At 38.1% G+C, this 23,693-nt stretch overlaps 1 protein-coding gene across 2 annotated transcripts in view; it reads right to left on the bottom strand.

The window, feature by feature from the left end:
* The window catches only part of TCF12 (transcription factor 12), a 332,249-nt gene that overhangs the window by 81,272 nt on the left and 227,284 nt on the right, over positions 1-23,693 (bottom strand). For both annotated transcript variants that reach the window (XM_049773639.1, XM_049773640.1), the window contains exons 7-8: positions 9,215-9,350; positions 5,913-5,965 (exon numbers count right to left, since the gene is read on the bottom strand). In XM_049773639.1, coding sequence (XP_049629596.1) covers positions 5,913-5,965; positions 9,215-9,350 — 189 coding nt within the window. The remainder of the gene's footprint in view (positions 1-5,912; positions 5,966-9,214; positions 9,351-23,693) is intronic.

The raw sequence follows: 23,693 nt of genomic DNA, 5'->3' as shown, positions 1-23,693 counted from the left end.
TCGCTGCCATACATTTAAATCACTGAGCGTGTGTTTCATTGAATGTCCTTTTCTTCAAGCCAAATGGTTTCAAGACATGACAAATTCTCATGTCTAATCAACAGTCTACTGTTGCTGCTACAAGTTACTTTGTTCACTACTTCAAACTGTCTAGAGAAGTAAAAAATCTAATTTTAAATAATATCATTTCTTTTTTGTTTGTTTTTGGGCCACAACTGATGGCACTAAGGAGTTACTCCTGGCTCTGCACTCAGAAATCTTACTCTGGTTCTGCAATATCATTTCTTAATCAGCAAGAAAGTTATGCTCACTATGCTTATTCTATGTATTATATTTATTATGTATTTGACATATTATTTTAAAATGTATTTAAATGTATTTTAAAAGTATTTAGCATTTTGCATCTGAAAGGAATGTTAAGATTTCTAACTCGAAACTTCTTTTTTTTTTTTTTTCCGAAACTTCTTGAGATGACATATCCAGGGTCACATAACCGAAGAAATCTGTGACCCAAGAAATTTGAGCAGACTATTCTCTCATTCTTATTTACCATACTGTAATGACATTCTATACAAGAACTATACCTTCATTCACAGACAGAAGTTACTATTTAGTTATTCTCGAGGAATACAAAGTCTGTACTTATTATTTTCCTAACTATTCACGAGGACTCACAAATAAAAAAGGCCTCTGATGAATGTGATATTGCCAAATTATGTAGACTATCAATATTTTGCACGCTAAATAACCCCAGCTATTTTTAAATCCTAAGCACCACAATTCTAACCTAGCTTTCATTGTTTCTTTAGTAAATATGGTTTATAAATGATTATGATAGGGTAAGAAACAAATTGAAATCTAAATATGTTACTTTCATATTTTTAATTTGGTTCTTTTTTTGGCCAAGCCCGTTTGATGCTCAGGGGTTACTCCTGGCTGAGTGCTCAGAAATTGCCCCTGGCTTGGGGGGACCATATGGGACACCGGGGGATTGAACAGCGGTCCTTCCTTGGCTAGTGCTTGCAAGGCAGACATCTTACCTCTAGCACCACCTCAACGGCCCTGGTTCTTTTTTTTTAGGTTTCTGGATCACACCCGGCAGTGCTCAGGGATTATTCCTGGCTCTACACTCAGAAATTGGCCCTGGCAGGCACAGGGGACCATATGGGATGCCTGGATTTGAACCACCATCCTTCTGCATGAAAGTCAAATGCCTTACCTCCATGCAATCTCTCCGGCCCCTTTAATTTGGTTCTTAAAAGTATGAAAATGAAATGTCCTTTATGGCAGGAAGTGTGAACTCTCATGAGTACACACGTAAGTACCATAGAGATCACCTGAGAACACTATGATCATAACTTGTATGATTCAACTAAAAGTGTGACCTGCAGAAAAGCACATGTGTGAGACCACAACAGAAGGAGTCAACATTTCAGTGAGTGTCCAATCTGAGTGTGCATACAAGCACTGCCACTGCAACATCATTAACAAGGGGCCAGGGAAATGGCTCAAGGGGTTGGAGTCAGGATCCCTAGCCCAGGACTAACCAATAAACCAACCCCTCCCACCAATTCTATCAAACAAAAAACAAGGAAAGGAAGGAAACGGATATTCAAAATTAAAAGGAAACTATAACCTGAAATTACCATTAGTTTAATAAACAATGCTTTGTAGAAAGGTAAGTAGTATAATCACAAGTGTTCTCAGAAATTACTTTCATAATATTTATCAATTGACTCTTTTAAAAATTTAAGAAATAGGGGCTAGAAAGATGATACATCACATAAGGAACCTGCTCTGCAAGCAGCTAACCTAGGTTCAATTCCCAGAGCTCATTTTGTTCCCAGAGCCAGCTAGGAATAATCCCTGACTCTGAAGCCAGGAGTAAACGCTGGATGTGGTACAAAAAAAAAAAAAAAAAAAGCTGGATGTGGCACAAAACTAAAAATAAATATTGAGAAATAAAATAACATTTACTCTAATATATATATAGTTTCTTGGGCCATATCCAGCAGCTCTCAGGGGTTATTCCTGGGTCTGTGCTCAGATATTTCTCCTGGCAGACTCATGGGACCATATGGGATGCCAGGGATCAAACCTGGGTCAGCATGTGCAAGGCAAACATCTACCCATTACATTCACTGGCTCCTAGAAAACAAATTTTATGTTTTTATTTTTTTTCATAATATATCTGGTTTTTTTAAAGTGTTACAAAGATGTTCATGATTTGAATTTCAGCCATAGAGTATACAGCATCCCTCACTACTTTTCTCACCACCAATACCCCCAGTTTCCCTCCTGTCCTTCCGCTGCTCTCTCCTCTGCCTGCTTCTGTGGCATATTCTGTGTGTTTCTTCCGTCTTTCTCTATCTGTTTTTCCCTGTCTCTCTCTCTCTATTCTTTCTCTCTTTTTTTTATGCATGTGGTTCTATTTTTTTAATCACCCAAAAACAGTTCTCAGAAGAAATACCCCTGCTGACACCCCAATTTTAAACTTACAATCAAAGAATGATAAAACAGAACCCATGTACAATTACTTTGTCCCCCAAGACCCCAGATTGCAGTACATTATAAATTTTCCAAGAGGTACACAAAGCAATCTAAAGCTATAAAGTTTATGTAAACTTGAAGTCATAGTAATTTTTTACATTTCTATACACTTGCAAATTAGTTCAAGTCAACCTCAAAAGTTTAAGTGGGTTTTTTTTTTAAAGGTTTGGTCAAAGGAGCACAGTAAAAAGTGTTAGAGTGAAAAAAAAAAGTGTTAGAGTGGCAATTATTGTTTGCATAGGCCCACCAAAGTATGGGGGACATGGAAAGGAAAAACCTTGGCCTAACGTTGACATGATGACCTGGCACAGGCCTCAGAGGTTTGGGCATTCTCCATTCACCCCTGAACCAGGGAAGCCATTTATGAAACATCCAAAGTTGTCTATGACATCACCAGGAGGCAATCCTCTACCAGGGAACACCCTACTGCTGCTCTGACATCGATTTACTCAAAAGAGTCTTCCCTTGACACTGAGAAGATTTAAACAACAACAATGACCTGCGTACTGGACAGGGCTTTCTGCATTGCTCTTTAATTGTGAGTTGAGGTTAGACGACGCTCCGCACCATCCTGACTTCAATATAGGATATCCAGATTCCAAGATCTTCAATACAGAAACATGATACCAGCAACAGAGACTGTGTGATGATCTGGATTGGACAAACTGGTTTGCCTGGAGCCTAGAGTTGGTCTTATGTCAGGAAACTTCAGGGGTAGGGTCTCCTTGTATTTAGAAAACAAATTTTAATTCAAAATGTATTTTAAGGGACCAGAGCCATCATACAGTGGGTAAGTCACTTGCCTTGCACATAGCTAATGACCCAGGATCATATCACCAGCATCCCACATGGTCCTCCAAGCATCCACAGGAATAATTCCCGAGAACAGAGCCATACGATATCTAGGTATGATACTCGGTGTGATCCAAAATTCAAAATAAATAAATGTCTCTTCTATTTATATACCTTCAATAACATCCAATATATTGAATATATGTAGCATAATTTAAAAGTAGTCAAGTGCTTGATGTTGATAGTATTAAAGAACTAAGATACTGAATTTTGTTCTACATAGAGATCTTTGAATTCACAAGTAAGATATTAATAGAATGTTTAATAAGCGGGGTTGGTTGGGCTGGTAAGGTGCTTGCCGTGCATGTGCCCACCGGGGTTTGATCCTTGGAACCACATGTGATGTCCAAAGTACTGCCAGGAGTAAGCCCTGTGTGAAATCCTACAAAGTCCTCCAAAAGTGGGCTTGGTTTATGACATTTCTTAATAGTTCTCAAATGTTTTTTTCAGATGCCAAAGCTTTCCTTTTTTTTTTGTATTAATCCTTGACACTTGAGACAATAAAGCACTTCATTTTTATTTTCCACATAGAAAATAGGTTTACTAGTTAATTATTAAAATAAAATACAAAAAGTATTTCCACCACCCAAATGATGTTATTCCAGTAGGAACTCACCAGTTTAGAAACCAATGTGTACCTAAAGCCAACTAATGTTCAGAAACAAAAGAAGTAACAGAATGATCAACTAAGCAACAAGAGAGTTTACTAACCCTTCTGACAGTAACATAATGACCTCATTGTGAGATATAATAATTTTCACAAATTTTTTTGTTGCTCTACTCTTTTTTTAAAGCATCTCACTTTTTCCAAGAGTGAATGCTATTATGATTAGGATCTTGAAGAACTGTAAAACATCAAAAATTTATTGTTTTATGAATTAACATCAGGTAATGAGGAAATGAGATGAGTTAATTTACTAATTTGTTTGTAACCCATATAATGCTAGTAAATATTAACATATAAATTTACTTATTAATCACAGAATTATAGCACTAAATTACAACAAAATTGCATGTTAGATGTTTTAGCAATTGTCAGTTTTAAATGATTTCTGTTAATCTAGCAGAAATCATCTGTTATACTGTTGAACCACCTACCCCTGCATTGCACACAACTGCTAAAATGTAAATTACCCAACTATTTTTAGCTGTTGTTGAAAAAAAATCCCTGTCTTTGGGAATAATGATTTGAAGCATTGTGTTCATTTTGTTTATCAAGCAGCTATTCAGCCTCTAGTGAGCCCAAGTGCTTATGTAAGCAAAAGCCTTTAAGACGCCTACAGCTGCAATTCAAAGTTCCAGGTAGGCTGCAGGTTCAGGGTACAGCTGCCCTAGGCTGCATGAAATTCAGATCCATCTGGAACTGAGTTTCAAAGAGGATTTCAAATTCAAGCTTTCCTATATCACACAGAAGAGAAGGCGGGGGAAGAACATAGGAAATGAGGAAAGCAGACAACCAAAAAGATGTTATCTCTACTGCAGTCTTAACAAAAAATAGAAAGCTCAGACCCATGCTGCTCCTTCTAGATCACTACTTGCCAAACTGGATATTCCATTCAGCATCTACTTCGATGAGCTGTGACTCATCCAGCAGCACCTGCGCCCATGTGTTAAGTACTGCCAAATAAAAGCCCAACATCCATTTACACAACAAAGAGATGTACCCTACAAGGCATGGGGCCTCAATCCCAAAGCCCTGCTTCTCATTTGTTCTAAACTAAGGGAAAAGAAAAAAAAAAAAAAACCCTCTTGCACAAGGGATTTTAATATGATGTAGGTTCGTTTACAAATATTTTTACCCTTTTTAAGAGTAAAGTACATTTAATAGCACAAACACCTATATCATTGGATTATCGTGACCATGAATGATTGTTCACCAAACATTTCCAATCTTCACGAAAGCTCTTTAGTCTCAAAGGATGTATTTTTGAGCAAAGAGAGATCAACAAACTAGTTGCTTGAAAGCTTTCCTGATGCTAGGCTGAAGTTAGGAAAAGCTTAATGAAGGCTTTAAAATCCACAAGGGCTTCACAATGAACATCTGACTTGGTGATTTATGCATATTAATAACCTCAGTCCTACTGAGGCAAGCTGAGCTGAACATGTCCTCTGAATCTTAATGTCTTTAGCTCCACTGGGATTATTACAAATGTAAATTTCTAAGATTCTCAGCTATTAATCTCTGTCTGTCCTCCTGTTCAGCAACATAATGACTAATTAAACATCAAAAGACCTGTACAGGAGATCCTCCTTGACAGCTAGTCCTCTTCCCAAGAGGGGAATTCAAATGACAGGGACATGGAATAAGAGTATACGAGTAAACTACAAATCACTACAGAGAAAACCAAAATCCAAACATTAAGTAAAGATTTATCTCAAGGATTCTGTTAAGCAATGTACTATCTGTAGAATGCCTACTGGCAACAATTGAACATATCCTTTTAGCAGCAAATATTGACTATCTGCCTAACATTAGTTTGCTTGCCACAAGTAAAAATATGTGCACTTACAGAAGAAGGCAATCCAGGAGGTACCTTTCTGACTTTCTTTGCTTGCAAGGGATCTGCAAGTGAAAACGTTTTATCATCAGTATCTATTACAAAAAAATTTAAACTGTTTTGTAAACTCATACTGCTTGTCCTGTTTTTTTTTTCATATTTTGAAATATAAGGGAGATGGTAAAGCAGGTAGGGCATTTTTCTTGTGCAATGCCAACTGGGATTTGATTTCTAGTATTTAATATGGTCCCTTGAGTCTACCAGGAGTAATTATTGAGTGCAGAGTCAGGAGTAAACCACTAAGCACCACTGGGTGTGGCCTCCCAAAAAAGAAAAATTAAAAAAAAAAAAAAAAAAAGAAGCAAGAATATAGTGATGGGCCTTAACAATTCCTAATGGTCCCAGATACTAATAGCATCATATACTATCATTTTATTATGAAAATGACAAGTAAATAAAAATAAATATAAAAAGCCAAAAATAAAAGACTTAACACTTAAGTATCTATTAAGTACCTTAGGTACTATACTAAATGTTTCACATCATTTAGCTCATTTTCTCTTGCCCTGAGAAGCATTTGGTGCAACAGGTCATTTAAAAAAGTAACACAAATTTAGGGGCTGAAGCAGCGGCACAAGTGATAGGGCATTTTTGCCTTGTACGCGCTAACCTGGGATGGGTTCCATCCCTATATGGTCCCCAAGCCAGGAGTGATTCTGAGTGCATAACCCCTGAGTGTCACCGGGTGTGGCCCACCCCTGCAAAAAAAAAAAAAAAAAAAAAAGAAAGAAAGAAACACAAATTTAGTGTTTCCTTCTTACTGAGAATAAAGTTTAAGAGCATTATTAGAAAGATTAAAATCTAGGTCTGGAGCAATAGTACAGCAGATAAGGTGCTTGTCTTGCACAAAGCTGACCAGTTTGATTCCCAGCATCCCATAAGGTCTCATGAGCCCACCAGTGTGCATACTGAGTGAAGAGCCAAGAGTAACTATGAGTATTGTGTGTGGTCCAAAAACAAACAAATAAAACACAAACAAAAATACTAAAATGTATGATTAACTTATATTAAAATTTTGTGTTTGGGCCACACCTGATCATGTTAAGGAGTCCTTTTTTTTTTTTTTTTTTTTTTTTTTTTTGTGGGGGCACACAGAGCAATGCTCGAAGGTTATTCCTGGGTCTGTTCTCAGAAATCATTCCGTGAGCTCAGGGGAATTATATGGAATGACAGAGATTGAACCCAGCTCAGCTGAATGCAAAGCAAGCGCTTTACCCTATGAGTATGGCTCTGGACCCTACAATTTATATGGAAGATTTTCAGTAAAATTTAAGAAGAGATAAATAAGGTTATGATGTTCAATAATTTGCTATACTGACTAACTATGGGCACTGTATGCTGTAAGAACATTTAATTAAAATGTTTTTCTCTTGCTCTCTCAAGTGATAACTCATGAGGCCTGGAAGCTCCCCTGGCAATTCTTGTCTAGGAAAACCATGCGCTCCACAGACTGAAGTGGGATAGGTTGGCTACAGGCAACACAGATGCCATAAGGCCAGTATTCACTTTCTGCCCTGGTTGGTGCCAGAATTAAACTTTATTAATTCATGCCCTTCCAAATGGATTTCCTGGTCATTTTGCTTTTTGCATCCCAAAACAATGTTTAACCATAACCAGGCTCATCTTTTTAATACTTACTCTATAATAATTATCTCTTTCTTTCATTTTTAGATTCTGAGTTGTCAACCAATATATCTGCTAACTTTTCTAGTACATGGGCATCAAAAAGTATGAACACATATTTTAACAATTCATTGACTAAAATGACGCCTTTTACAACTTTTTATTTGGTTTTTGGGTTGCACCTGGCGGCACTCAGGGAGTTACTCCTGGCTCAGCGCTCAGAAATTGCTACTGGCTTGGGGAACCATATGGGATGCCTGGGGATCAAACCCAGGTCTGTCCTGTGTCAGCCTCGAGCAAGGCAATCAAATTTTATATTTTATAAAAAATATATATATAAAAAAAAATATATATATATATATGTATTTTTTGGTTTTTAGGTCATACCCGGCAATACTCAGGGGTTATTCCTGGCTCTACGCTCAAAAATCACCCCCGGCAGGCTCAGGGGACCATATGGGATGCTGGGATTCGAACCAGTGACCTTCCACATGCAAGGCAAACGCCTTACCTCTGTGCTATCTCTCCGGCCTCAAAAAAATAAAAAAATTTTTTATAAAAAAAAAGTGATAGTAGTTTTCCAATTTTATACAAATGGATAAAATGCAGTAGTGTTGTATTCTCTCTCTATAAGAATGAACACATGAGAAGACTAATATGAGAATTGATATTTTTGATTATTTTAAGTTTCTTTTTTGGTGGCTCTGGTGATAGAACCTAGGCTTAATGCATGCAAGACATATACTCTGCTGCTGAGCATCATATTCAGTCGAGTATGGTACTTTTGAAAACTCTGATAATTAGAATTAGGCAATCATGGTATTTTCTAGGGTGAAAAATGATATGACATGGTAAGTATGCAATTTTTTAAGAATGAAGAAAATTGGCAGGTGATAGTTCAAAGGACTGCATTGCATGCAGAAGAAAGGGAAGGAAAGGAAAGGAAAGGACAGGGCAGGGCAGGGCAGGGAAGGGAAAGGAAGGGAAGGGAGGCAGGAGAAAAGGAAGGAAGGGAGGAAGGAAGGAAGGAAGGAAGGAAGGAAGGAAGGAAGGAAGGAAGGAAGGAAGGAAGGAAGGAAGGAAGGAAGGAAGGAGGGAGGGAGGGAGGAAGGCAGGAGAAAAGGAAGGAAGGAAGGAAGGAAGGAAGGAAGGAAGGAAGGAAGGAGGGAAGAGGGAGAAAGGAAGGAGGGAGGGAGGGAAGGAAGGAAAGCAGGAAGGTAGGCAAACAACATAGGGGCCTGTAATTTTTAGTTGATAAAATAGGAGGCAGTGAAAAGAAAGGAAGGGAGGGAGGGAGGGAGAAAAATAACAAGGACTAGGTGGGAAAGTTTTATCGTATAAAAAGGGAGAAAGTCTTAGCATCTATATCCCTACTTTCAAAGTGAATCCATATTTCTTGAAAACAAAAATGTCAAAAAATAAATAGCATGTAGGGGGGCCAGAATGATAGTATTCAGGGTCTAATAGCAACAACTTACAAGATATTGTAAATAATAAGAATGTTTCTAATTTTACTTATTAAAATTTATCCAGATCAAAATCAACACGATACTCAAGAAACCAAGTATAAACTATGATGAGTGGTGTGGCAGAACAAAGTACTGTGGATGGAATTGTTGAGTGACACTCACCAAGTGCTGTAGATTCATGGAGTGGTCTTCTTCGGGAGCTTGTGGCAGAAAATGAGTAGTATGGTGCCCCAGGTTTTCCTGAAGAAGAAAGTTGTGCTGGGCTTCCAAGACCTAGATCTTGTCTCAGGAGACTAGACTATAAAACAAGCCCAAGGGAGCAAATTACCTTTCTATTAAGACAGATGAAAAAAACTAAAAATTTGATCACTTAATTATTTTTTAATAAATTGATCACTTATTTCATAATTTTAAATTACTATTACTTTTTTGGGGGGATTTGGACCACATCCAGTGACGCTCAGGGGTTACTTCTGGCTATGTGCTCAGAAATCACTCCTGGCTTGGGGAACGCCTGGGAGGTCCGTCCTGGATCAGCCGCGTGCAAGGCAAATGCCCTATCCCTGTGCCACTGCTCCAGCTCCTAAATTACTACTTCTTTTTTTTTTTTTTTTGTGGTTTTTGGGTCACACCCGGCAGTGCTCAGGGGTTATTCCTGGCTCCAGGCTCAGAAATTGCTCCTGGCAGGCACGGGGGACCATATGGAGCGCCGGGATTCGAACCGATGACCTCCTGCATGAAAGGCAAACGCCTTACCTCCATGCTATCTCTCCGGCCCATCAAATTTCACTGCTTTTTTTTTTTTTTTTTTTTTTTTTTGGTTTTTGGGTCACACCCGGCAGCGCCCAGGGGTTACTCCTGGCTTCATGCTCAGAAATCGCTCCTGGCAGGCTCGGGGGACCATATGGGACGCCGGGATTCGAACCAATGACCTTCTGCATGAAAGGCAAACACCTTACCCTCCATGCTATCTCTCCGGCCCCTAAATTACTACTTCTTAACACTTTCAACAATGCTGTGAACTTAGGATTCAAGTACTTATCTGTATTCTTTCATACCATTGATTTTAATTTATTAATTAAATTTTATTAATTTATTAATTAAAAATCACTTTAAACACTGAAGTTAGAAGGTTGTACATAAGTTTTCCCCCCACAATTACAAAGTTGTTCTGTGATTGAGTTTCAGTCATACAATGTACATCATCCTTCATAGTGCACATTTCTTGCCACCAATGTCCCCAATTCCTCCCTCCCTCCCTTTCTCTCTCTCCCTCTCCCTCCCTCCCTCTCTCTCCCTCTCCCTCCCTCCCTCCCTCCCCCCTCTCTCTCCCTCTCCCCTCTCTCTCTCCTCTCTCTCCTCCTCTCTCTCTCTCCTCTCTCTCTCTCTCTCTCTCTCTCTCACACACACACACACACACACACACTCACTAAGCCTCTCCTGAATTTCCTTCTTTCTGGTTCTGCACTCAGGAGTCACTCTTGGTGGTGTTCAGGGGACTATATGAGATGCTGGACCAAATGTGGGTCAGCTGTGTGCATGGTAAGTGCCTCACCTGCAAGTGCCATACTATCTCTCTGGACCTTAGGGATGATTTTTTTTTTTGGTCACAGGCTGCTGTGCTCAGGGGTTACTCCTGGCTCTCTCTCTCTCTCTCTCTCTCTCTCTCTGTGCTCAGAAATCACTTCTGGAAGCACAGGGGACCATATGGGAAGCCGGGATTTGAATCACTGTCAGTCCTGGTTTTTGGCTCACACCTGGCAGCACTCAGGAATTACTCCTAGCTCTATGCTCAGAAACCGCTCCTGGCAGGCTCAGGGGACCATATGGGATGCTGGGATTCGAACCACCGTCTTTCTGCATGCAAGGCAAATGCTCTACCTCCATGCCATCTCTCCGGTCCCAAATGCTGATATTTTTAAGACTACCTACTCCTGCTATTTTCAATAGTGTCTCATGACATGGGGGTCCCTGTTTCTATTCCTGCTATTCTATTCTACTCCTTTTCTGGAATTATTTTCAGTATCTTATAATAAAATGAAAAGGAGAACAATACTTCAGAAGTGGTGTGATAAGTGTGTTTCAAACATCTAAACAACCAATTTGTGGTAGAACACCTGAGTGGTTATAAAGGATCATAACCGTTTTTTCAGAGTGGGATGTAAAGGAGAAGGTTTGGGGCTGCACCCAGTTGTACTAAAGGCTCTGTTCTCAGTGATCAAGCCTGGTGGTGCTTGGGCAATCATATGCAGCACTTGGAATTGAACTGGATTGGCCTTGACCCCTGTCCTTTATCACCAGCCTAACACACCTTTTAACTTTTTGTCATTTATGTGTCTCACAAAATGTTTTTGAGGAGGCTTAGGGCCACTTCTGGTGATTAACAGACAATAGGGCTGGTAATATATAATGCTAGAGATTATCTAGACAAAATGCTAGAGGATGTTGTGCTGTTCAGTTCCAGTAGTGCCTGGGATTAATCTGGCCCCCCTAGTTGTGCTCTGTGGCCTTCAGTGCTGCACCCAACCATGCTCTGAGGAGGGGGGGGGGGCAAAAAGGAAGAGGAGACAGCACTGTGGTTCTTGGGATGGAACCATTGTTGCAGCATTCAAGATATATGCTTTAATTCCTGGCCTCTCTCTAGCTCTGGAATCATTCCCAAATATGTCCTTCTTTTTTATTTCAAGATGCTTAACTTTAAAAATAATTCACTTTTTTTTTCAATAATTCATTTTTTGTTTGTTTTGGTTTAGGACCACACCAGGCTGTGAATGTAGCTTATTTCTAACTCTGAAGCTCAGGGGACTACAGGTTGGCTGTGTGCAAGATAAAAACTTTGCCTGCTATGTTATATCTCTAGGACTCAACTTAGCCTTTTAAATATTTGATTCATAATAGCGTTACATTATTTTCTCTTTTAAAAAAGATTCAAAGATTGTCAACTAATACATCTCCTAGCTTTTCTAGTATTGAGCATTAGATTTGAGTTTTAAAAACCACAGAACAGGGTGTGAGTTAGCTCAGTGGCACAACAACCTTGAAAGCTAGAGAGAGAGCTCAATTGGCTGAGTGCAGGTTCTACCTGCAGGAGACTAGCTAGGTTTTGACTCCCAGAACTACATGATTTTCACAGCATTATTGTGAGTAAACTCTAGAGAAGAGAGTCAATAGTAGCCCCTAAGTATGCCCAACACTGTATATATAGTCCAGGAAACAAAAGTGTTAGTCTTATAAGATTGAAGTTATCCATGTTTATTACTTGGAGCCCCAACTAAGTGTGTAATTTCTGGAACACCCCAAATGTGTATGAATACCACAGTCGAATTTCTTCTTGTAAAAGATTTAGGTAAAACTCATGTTAAACAAACCATTTAAAAGTCACTATAGTGACATTTATTATATTCATAATCTTGTAGAGACATTGTTATCTATCTCCACAATGTTTTCATGCATCAAAAGGAAAACCTGTAACTATTAAAATAATTTCATCTCTTACATACTCCAACCCTGGCAGCCACTAATCTGCTTCTGTGTAGATGTAACCACTCTGAAAATTTCATATAAATGGAATTGCATAACTTTCTGTAATATTTCAGCATAATGTTTTAAAGGTTGTCTACCATTTGAGTATATAATGGTACTTCTCTTTTAGGGCTCAATAATATTCAACTAGGCAGATATAATGGTTTATTCTTTCTTTCATTGAAAGGACATTTCAGTTATTTCCAGCTTTGGACTACTATAAATAGTGCTCTTATGGACATTTATGTTTTAAGTACTGTTTTTTATTTTTGGGTCACACCCGGCGTTGCTCAGGGGTTATTCCTGGCTCCAGGCTCAGAAATTACTCCTGGCAGGCACAGGGGACCATATGGGACGCTGGGATTCGAACCGATGACCTCCTGCATGAAAGGCAAATGCCTTACCTCCATGCTATCTCTCCAGTACTTAAGTACTGTGTTTGAGCACTATTTTTTTTTGTACTTGTTTGTAGTCATACCCGGTAGTGTTCAAAATATAAACGCATAATATGTACATGCATATATATACACATATATTTAACAAGTAGAATTTATTTTTTTAATTTTGGTTCAACCTGGCAACACTCAGGACTTATACCTGGCTTTATGCTCAGGGATCACTCCTGGCAGGCTGCGAGTACCATAAAGGGATCAATTCTGGGTTGGCCACATACAATGCAAATGCCCCACCTGCTTTTCTGTATCACTTCAGCCCAAGAATTAGAAATTCTGGATCATGTGACAATCCTACATAAAATCTCTTGAAATGCTGTCAAACTTGTTATACTGGCAAGTCAGGGGGCAAAGGTTGGTGGATTAGGATGCACTCTGGGATCACTGGTGAAGGGAGGTCAACACTGGTGGGGGGAGGTGAACATGGCCCTGACTCACTGTATATCTGAAATTCAACTACAAAGGACTTCGTAGATCACAATGGTTTCGATTAAATAAAATTAAAATAAAATTTAACACTGGTTTATACCAATTAAACTAGCTTTATTATGTAACTTTATTTAAAAATCAATGTTTTCAATGATGCACTCTTGTTTAAATGATTGCTATAATATACTATTGAAGTCATTTTTCCTTAGCTATTTTTTTTTTTTTTTTAGTTTTTGGGTCATACCCAGCGGTGCTCAGGGGTTACTCCTGGCTGTCTGCTCAGAAATAGCTCTTGGCAGGCACGGGGGACCATATGGGACACTGGGATTCAAACCAACCACCTTTGGTCCTGGATTGGCTGCTTGCAAGGCAAACGCCACTGTGCTATCTCTCCGGGCCCTTTTTTTTTTTTCTTAGCTATTTTTTAAGGGAATTTTCATAGTTGACTTGAATGTTTACTTGTTTCAGTTTAGTTCAAATTTTCTATTCTTTTGTGAGTTAGTTATTATAATCAAAGTTTTCAGGAACCTTATCATTTCATCTAGTCTAATTCATTACTATATTATTATTATTCATAGTAATTGGGGAAAGGGGCTCTCATTGGTGTTCAGAAATCTGGTGATTACAAATTTATCTCAAAAATAGCTTGTATGCCTAGAAACTAAGATGATTGAATTACCACTCCTAATGGCTGTAGTAGCTAGAAACAGGAAACAGAATGGATAGATCACTAAAGTTGATAATTAGAAGTCAAATCAAAAGAGTGTGATAGATCAAAAATAGAAAAACAGGACAATGTCAATTTATCCTTATTTATGGGAAATTTGTGTGTGTGCATTTGTGTAAGAGGGGAGATATAATACATATAATAGATGTTGAGTGAAAAAATATGAAAAATAAAATGTTATTAAGAGCACAAATATTCACTCTATTATTACTGTACCCTGCTTTCTGTAAAATCAGAAAAAATACGAGTAGTCTTAATTTCTATATACTGTATTACTAAATTTAATACTGCAGTGGGGCTGGAGTGGTGTCGCAAGCAGTAGGGCGCTTGACTTGCACGTGCTAATCTAAGAACGAACCAAGGTTTGATCCCCCAGCGTCCCATATAGTCTCCCACGCCAGGAGCTATTTCTGAGTGCACAGTCAGCAGTAACCCTTGTGCGTCACCCGATATGCGCAAAAACCAAAAACCAAAAAAAAAAAAAATTTAATACTGCAGGTAGACAGGTATTACTAATTACTATTGCAGGCTTTGCTAAATTTAATGTTTCAGATGTTGCCGGCATGTTACACAATGTTTTTGATGTTATATACATTGAAAATAGCAGGACCTTAATTTGAATTTAAATTTAAGAGGCTTTCCTCAATAGCATGATGGTTCCTTTAAAAATTAAAAACCTTGGGCCCGGAGAGATAGCACAGCGGCGTTTGCCTTGCAAGCAGCCGATCCAGGACCAAAGGTGGTTGGTCCGAATCCCAGTGTCCCATATGGTCCCCCGTGCCTGCCAGGAGCTATTTCTGAGCAGACAGCCAGGAGTAACCCCTGAGCACCGCCAGGTGTGGCCCAAAAACAAACAAACAAACAAAAAATTCAAAACTTTATGATCCAGAAATACTACCCCTAGAATACTATTTAAAACAGTACTTCATTTCCATGCTTATAATAATAGCCAAAAATAGAATCAAATGAAATACATATAAAAATATTAGTTGATAAAAGAAATGGTATCATGTACTCAACTTATAATTCTTATCATAAAAGTGAAATGAAGTAAAAATGAAGTAAAAAAGTAAAATACAACTACCCTATGGTTTCATTCTTGTGGCATATGGATAAAGCAAAAGAAACTGGCAAAATGTGATGAAACTCATTAAATTTGATGAAAATAATGGTGCCTGATGGAAGGGAGGGAGGAAAATGAGTAGAGTCTTTTTGGTAGTAAATGGCACTGGAACTTTGACAGTAGTTGTGATCTTTTTGTTTTGTTTTGTTTTGGAGTAATCTGTGGCAGTGTTTAGGAACAATATATCCTGTAAGGAATACAAAAGGGTTAGCTGAAGGCAAGGCAAGAACCTTCCCTGTCCCTTTCTATGGGCTTGTGGGAAAATCTTTTTTTTTTTTTAATTTATTTAAAGGAAATATATCACATAGTTGACACATTTGATCATAATACATTTCAGGAAGAACAAAGGCAAAGTTATTTAAAAAAATAAAAAAACTAACGAGATGGAAGAGAAAGAAAAGGTCCAGTAGCAAGTATATTTTTGAAAATCACTGAATCACCAATTAACTCATTAAAGGCCTAGCAGAAAGTTTAATAAAGCTTTTCTTTTTCTTTTCTTTTCTTTTTTTTTTTAAGGATAAGAGTTAAAGAAGTACAACAAAAACAGTGTTAGAGCGCCAATTATTGTTTGCATAGGCACATCAAAATATGGGGGACATGAAAAGGAAAAGCTTTGGCCTAAATACAAGGAGACTTTAGCCCTGAAGTTTTCTGGCATAAGACCATTTCTAGGCTTCAGGCATACTAGGCTGTCCAATCCAAATCATTGTCTGTAGTGCCAATACCACCCACCACCCCTCCTGCAGTCACAGTTGTTGGTGTCAGATTTCTGTAGTTAAAGATCCTGGAATCTGTGCATATCCTACATCGAAGTTAGGATGATGTGGAGCATCCTCTAGTTTCAACTCACAATTAGAGGGCAATGGGGATAGCCCTAGCTGAAAGCGGGTTGTTGTTTTTATGTCTTCTCCGTTAAGAGACCTCTCTTTGGAGTAGGTCGATGCCAGGGCAGCAGTAGGGTCTTCTGTGGTAGAGGATTGCTCCCAGGTGATGTAACAGACAACCGTGGTTGTTTCGTAGACGGCATCCTGGTTCAGGGGTGAATGGAAAATGCCCATTCTTCTGAGGCCTAACCCAGGTCATTACAACAACGTTCAGGGTGTAAGGTCCTTGTGGGGAAATCTTCTAATAGTTCTCCAATCTTTTCACCTGGGGGCCAGCACACCAGTCCATGAACCCCAGTTATAGCAAGGTGAGAAACTAGTGGTTTTCAACATTTCTATGGACAGCACTGGTCTGTGTACAGTGGTTGAAGACTCCTGTTATAAACAGTATGTTTGTTTTGGTTTGTTTTTTTTTTTTGGGGGGGTCACACACGGCAGCGCTCAGGGGTTACTCCTGGCTCTATGCTCAGAAATCACTCCTGGCAGGCTCAGGGGACCTTATGGGATGCCGGGATTCGAACCACCGTCCTTCTACATGCAAGGCAAATGCCTTAACTCCATGTTATCTCTCTGGCCCCAGATAGTATAATGTTTAAATGTGTGAAACTATACTCGAAAATTCTGTGTTTAAATAATACCAAATCAATAAAAAGTATTTTAAAAAGCTGATTCATATAATAAAGTCTTATAGAATAGTGAAGGAATCTAATTACCATTTATGAGATTGTTAACCTGAAGAGATCTACATGAACTTTATGTGGGTTATAATCCTACTAGAGCTACAATATTATTACAATCACATCATCAATAAGTTATCTGTAAAATATAATTGGAAACATTTACATATATGAATATAATAAAAACAAAAAGTTGTTTTAGAAAAGATGTTACTTGTTAATTTCTTCTTAGAAGAGATAAATATAGAGATGTGATTAGATAATTATGGTCTAGTTCTATATTAAATCTTGTAAAAATAAAAAACATCTTGTAAAAATGATAAATTTTATTTAAATTGCTTTTCTAAGCATGGAAATGATCTGTTCTATGGGGTGGAGGAGGGAGGGAGAGAGGAAGAAAGAGACAGAGAGAGAGTAAGGGTAAGGTGCTTGCCTTACATGTAGCCAACATGGATTTGAATCCTGGTACCACATAAGTGGTCCCTGAGAATGGAGCCAGGAGTAAGCCCTGGATGTAGCTGGGTAAGTAGGCTGGATGTAGCCTCCCAAACAAACAAACAAACATCCAAAAATAATGACAAAAAAGAACCATTTCCCTTTGCTTAACCTGTATATCAATTATTTCTCTTTAATATCAAAACATCATTTTATCCAGCTCACCAAAATGAGTTGGTACTATAAGAAATACAATTTAAGATTTTCTCCTTAATGACTTGATAATCTAGGAAATAGAGTCCATTAAATCAAAAGAAAATATGACTAAAAAAGTCAAGGGTGAAAATGATATAAGCCCAATGTTTTGATATTCCATTACTGAAAAATAAAACCATCTTTGTTTTCATTCACTGATTTCAAACATTTTAAATCATATATAGTTATTTTTTATTTTTCTAAAATAAACTTGCATATTAGCTTGTATATTGATTTTTCTGTCTACCTAAAACAAATGAGCATCCCTATTGATTACCACTGATCTTGTCCTGGAGGTATCTCAAACAAAAAGGAAATATTATACATCCCAGAGAATACAAAGCTAGGCAGAGCTGTTTTATTCTGCCAAGCTGTCTTATTTAAGGCAAAATTAGTATTCTGAAATGACATAGCATTAAATTTCTTAACACATGCTTAAAAAAGAATCCTTCTGTCATGAAGAGCCTCATCTGTGAAAAATACAACTAATTACCTAAGAATAATCAATGAGGTGTTATCCTTGCAATACAATAGTGCCTAGTTTATTGCAGCGAAGCCTATGCAAGTTTCATTTTGAATTATGTATGACAAACTTTAGCCTATAAATAAAATCCTCCTTTCCTTATAACTTTTGTAGTCTATTTACTGTTTTTAAGTTCTCTTTTCTTTTTCATGTGTTCAAGAAACACTTTTTATTTATTTTTGTTTTATTTTGGGGTCACATCCAGCAGCGCTCAGGGGTTACTCCTGGCTCTATGCTCAGAAATCACTCCTGGCAGGCTTAGGTAACCATATGAAATGCCAAGATTCGACCACTGTCCTTCTGCATGCAAGGCAAATGCCTACCTCCATGCTACCTCTCCGGCCCCAAGAAACACTTCTTAAATATGAACTTGAATATGTATGCCTTTACTGTATGCCTTCATGGTCATTTCAATCCAAGGGAAAGGTAAGAATAAAGTAGTGGGTTTATGTGCACTAAATCTAAAGGAGACATATAGTGTCAGAACTGAACCTAGGCCTCCAGCATGCAAAGTATAGGTACTTATGTTTGAGTTCTCTCTCAGGTTCTGATGACCTTAGTTCTTTAAAATTTTCACTTATTTTGGGGTGTGTGTGTGTGTGTGTGTGTGTGTGTGTGTGTGTGTGCAAGCACGCACGTGCACAAAGCTCGTAGATTTACTTTGATAGTGCTCAGCCGACCATATGGGATAATGGGATTGAAGCCAGGTCAGTTGTATACAAGGCAAATGTCTTACCCACTATACTGTATCTCTGGCCCTGATAGTCTTAATTTTTAAAAACCTCAAACTAGAGAAATAATCCTATGTAAAACAAAACTAGCCTTTAATGAGAAGATTTAAATACTAACTCATCACTATTATTATTTGTACAAAAATAAAACAGGTTAGAGAGATAATACAGAGATTAAGGCACTTGCTTTCCACAGGGCTGACCCTGGTTTGACACTTAGCACGGAATATGATCCTGCAAGCAACCAGATGATACTTGTGAAGCCTGAGCAGAGCCAGGAGTAAACTGTGTACATGAGGGCTATGTGTGGACCATCTATCACTCCCCATGCAAAGAGAAAGATGGAAAGTATATAACATTATAGTCACCTATTCTTTTTTGTTTTGTTTTACTCTTACAGTGTTTAGTATTCATTACACTACATTTTTTTTTTTACCAATATCTTTATTTAAACACTGTGATTACAAACTTGATTGTAGTTGGGTTTCAGTCCTAAAAAAGAACACTCCCCTTCACAAGTGCAACATTCTCGCCACTCCCATATATTCCCCCCCCACCTGTATTAGACAGGCATTCTACTTCTTTCACTCATTAACATTGTCATGCCAGTGAACACACACTTTAATCTTTGCTTATTACATGCCATTTCCTCTTCTCCTGTGTCAATCTTTTTTAATAATAATTTTTATTTTGACCAAAGTGGATTACATATCTTTCACAGTAATATTTTAGATACATACTGATATGAATCAGAGGAATTCCCACCACCAAAGTTGTTCTCCCTCCACCCTCGTTCCCTCCCATTATTTAAGTTATTTAAATTATTGAAGATAAACTCATGAAACCTCTACTACTAGACTATAAAAAAAATCCCGTTTTCATGTCTATCATATGTACTTCAAATATTACGCAATTTTGATATATAAAGGCAAGCGGCTGATCCCAGATCTAAACTTCTGATGGTATCTTAAAATTAAAATTGTAAAGTGGGGCCGGAGCGATAGCACAGTGGTAGGGCATTTGCCTTGCACGTGGCTGACCCAGGAAGGACCTGGGTGAGATTCCCCGTGTCCCATATGGATCTCCCAAGCCAGGAGTGATTTCTGAGTACATAGTCAGGAGTAACCACTGAGCATCACTTAGTGTGGCCCCAAAACAAAACAAAACAAAAGACTGTAAAGGTATAAAACAACCACACACACACACAAAAGAATACATAAACTGCTACATTATCTATCATAGTTGAATTCATTATACTGTTCTTTGCAATATAGAAACATAGCACTGTTCAGCCTTAGTTCACTACAAATTTCAGAAATTATACCAGGGGAATTAAAAGTAACAAAGAAACCACTCACTCCAACTCACAATTAGATCAAAATCTCATAGGCAAAAGCAGTTCAGCAGAAAATATTAATAATGGCTTTTAATAATATATGAGTCTCATAACTTTTCTACAAATAAAGTAAAAATCAGAATTTGGAAATCAAAAATTTTAAAAATTGTTGCAAGTCAGTCCCTGAAGAGGTTGACTGATAGAGGGATGGAGGATGAGGCCTTTCTCTTCCAGCTCGGAGTACGCGTCTGCCACCCTGTCTAGCCGACGGTTCTGAGGTGAAACGGCGGTTAAACAGCTCGCAGACAGTCAGGCTTGTGGAAATATTAGCTTTATTCGGTGGACAAGCCTGAAGTCCAAAGACTCAGCCTCAGTTCCAGCCAAAAAGCCCCGGCCTTCCACAGACCCTTGTTTTTATCCCCCAGAATCAGGTACCACCCAATGGTGGGATCAGATACCAACCAATGGTGGAAGCAGAATCAGGTACTACCCTAGGGTGGGGGCAGAATGCCAGGTCACATCCTAGGGTAGGGCACAATCACCAATCAGATTAGGGTGAGTAATATAGTAATCCCCTAAAATATTTACATACACAACAAAAAATAATGTTATAATGATGTGAATTTATTTGTGCTGAAATTTCAGAGATATGTTAGTAATTATAAGTATGTTGTTAAAGAATTCTATACTGAGAATCTCATTAGATAGTGATGCAAACTAAAGTTCTTATCATTCTGAAAACAAAGGAATCTTGAATGAGTAATCAATAGCAACTGGCAGAAAATGAGACATTAATTATAATCTTCTCTAGTGTTTAGTCTAAGACAAGATTTCATTAAATGCTTTGTGCAACCTGAATAGTTCCAAGCCATTATGAACACTTTGGACAATATATTAATTGAGGAGTCAGGGCGATATACACAGGAAAACGAAGTAAAAGAAAACTGGAGACATTTCTATTCCTTTCCTGGGTCAATATAAACACACTAACCATGAATAACTAACTGTTATGCTTGTTCTTTTACAAGTACCAAATCTTACACTTTAAACATTGGCTCTTGAATAATGAACAGTCATTTTCTATACTTAAATGCGCTGTGTAAACTTGGGAAGATAACGACACATCGGACCAATGCAATCAACACATACACAAACACAAAGAAATGAAACTACCTGTATGCTACTAAATATGGTAATCTAAGTTTTCCATTCTTTTCAAAATTATCAATAGCAGAATTTTTTTTTTTACTATTTACTATTTAATTTCCACTACTCAATGTGAACTTTGCTCCAAATCTTTTATCATCAATGAAGATAATGAAGGAGAGAGACCCAGGCTATAGATCAATAAGAAAAGACTTGGAATTTAAAAGAATTATGGCTGGCTGGCAATGTGGACCAGATGTGCCATATTTATTGCTTGGGATAGAACCTAGGTCAGCCACATGTAAGATAAGTACCCTCCCTGCTTTATTATCACTCTCTGATCAATAAATGTTTTAAAATTTTTGAGGTTGGGGGGGGTAGGGTGTTTGTCCTGCACAAGGCCAACCTGGGTTCTATCCTCTGAAGTTCGTAGGTACCTGTGACAGCCAGGAGTAATTTCTGAGTGCAGACCCTGGAATAATGCCTGAGCACCACTAGGTATGACCCAAAATCCCAAAATCAACAAAATTAAGCCCAGTAAAGAAATATTCAAACTGCTCTTATAAGTACTAATTAATACTGGGGAATAGCAAGTCAGTACAAACTTGGCTACAAAAGAAAGCAAAGTCTGCCAACTAAAACATAAGCCTTTAATTCTTTTATTTTGGTCTTTGGTTCCAGTTCCTGGACCCAAGAAAAATAAGTAATACCTGCTGATTAGATTCTATGTCCTTTAACCAAATCCTATAAAATGTTTAGTTGCTTTCTTGACATTTTCACTCAGTAAGAAAGCATGTTAGGAAAAAAAAAAACAACAACAACAAAGCACATTATAAGTGAATTGAAGTTGCAACAAATTTTTGTAAATTATAAATGCAGTAACTTAAGGACACAATAACTTAAATAATAAGCTGGGGGCTGGAGTAAGCTATTTTAAATTTCAAATAGATTGGAGTGATAGTACAGTCCAGCTAGTTCAATGTGCAGCACAACATGGTCCTCAAGCAAGACTAGGTTTAGTCCTGGAGGTCCCAGAGCACCTCTCGGTATGGCCCTTTAGGAGCCTGATGGGTAGTATGGATAATTTGCCATTAAGCCCTCATATTGAACTCTCTTCCCTCCCTCCCAATTTTTTGTTTGTTTGTTTTGGGACCACACCCAGTAGTGTTCAGGGGTTACTCCTGGCTCAGGAATTATTCCTGGCAGTGCTTGGGGGACCATATTAGATACTGCATTGGCTGCATGCAAGGCAAATGCCCTAACTGCTGTGCTATCATTCTGGCTCCCCTTCCTAATTTTTAAAAACTTAAAATTATCTAAAATACTACTTCAAATTGGTCCTGAAAGCCATCAGAGTCACTTCTTGGCACAGAGTCAGGAATAGCCCTTGAATGACACTATATGTTGCCCCCAAACTCCTATGGCTCTCCTTCCCCGAAAAGAGAACTAACTCAAACCAAATTACATTAAAGAATTAAATAATTAAGATCACTGAAATTTGAAAATACATTAAACTTTCTATCTTAATTACATAATTCAAAATACATGATTCCAAAATAAGGTACCTAATATATTTATCATGTTATCTGATACACATATTTACACCAATATTTAGACATACCGTATTTATTTGAGTATAACGTGCAAAATTTTCTACCAAAAAAAAGAAATCAAAGTTTGGGTGTGCGTTATCAAGGGCTGGAGTGGGGTGGCAGTAGTGGTTGGTCCAATAAGGGCGCAGGCGAATTGTGAGTTCACACTGTGCCTTTTCTGGGCTGCAGCTGGGCACTGTACTCAAGGGTGAAGAAAAAAAAACCCTCAAGAAACCTGGCCTATCTCTCGTGACATCCTAGGTTCAAACATCATGGGAAAACATACCAAAAGAAATGATCAGCAAGAGGTTTTTGAAGACAGGCATCAGCAATAAAATGGATGGCACAGAAGACGACCTACTGTGGAATTCAGACTCAGAAGAAAGTGAAGAAACTGGAGAAACAGATGTTCCTGCCAACTGGGACACTGATGAAAAATTAACTCGAGAAGAATGGGAACAACTCTTTAGTGTATCTGATGATGAATCTAACTTTGAAGCATTTTAAATAAATATTGTTACCGGTCATTTTATTTCGTTATTGTGTTTATACCAGTTTACGTTGCCAAATGATTTTTTATCATGGCCGCACGTGTTCAACAACGTTTTTTGTCAATTACAATGCTTGGTGTGAAACAAAATTTTATACCGTTTTTTTTTTTTTTTTTGGTTTTTGGGCCACACCCGGTAACGCTCAGGGGTTACTCCTGGCTATGCGCTCAGAAGTTGCTCCTGGCTTGGGGGACCATATGGGACACCGGGGCGAACCGCGGTCCGTCCAAGGCTAGTGCTGGCAAGGCAGGCACCTTA

Source organism: Suncus etruscus, chromosome 5 (genome assembly GCF_024139225.1).
Source record: "Suncus etruscus isolate mSunEtr1 chromosome 5, mSunEtr1.pri.cur, whole genome shotgun sequence".
Lineage (NCBI taxonomy): Eukaryota > Metazoa > Chordata > Mammalia > Eulipotyphla > Soricidae > Suncus > Suncus etruscus.
This window is presented reverse-complemented; position numbering and strand designations above follow the sequence as displayed.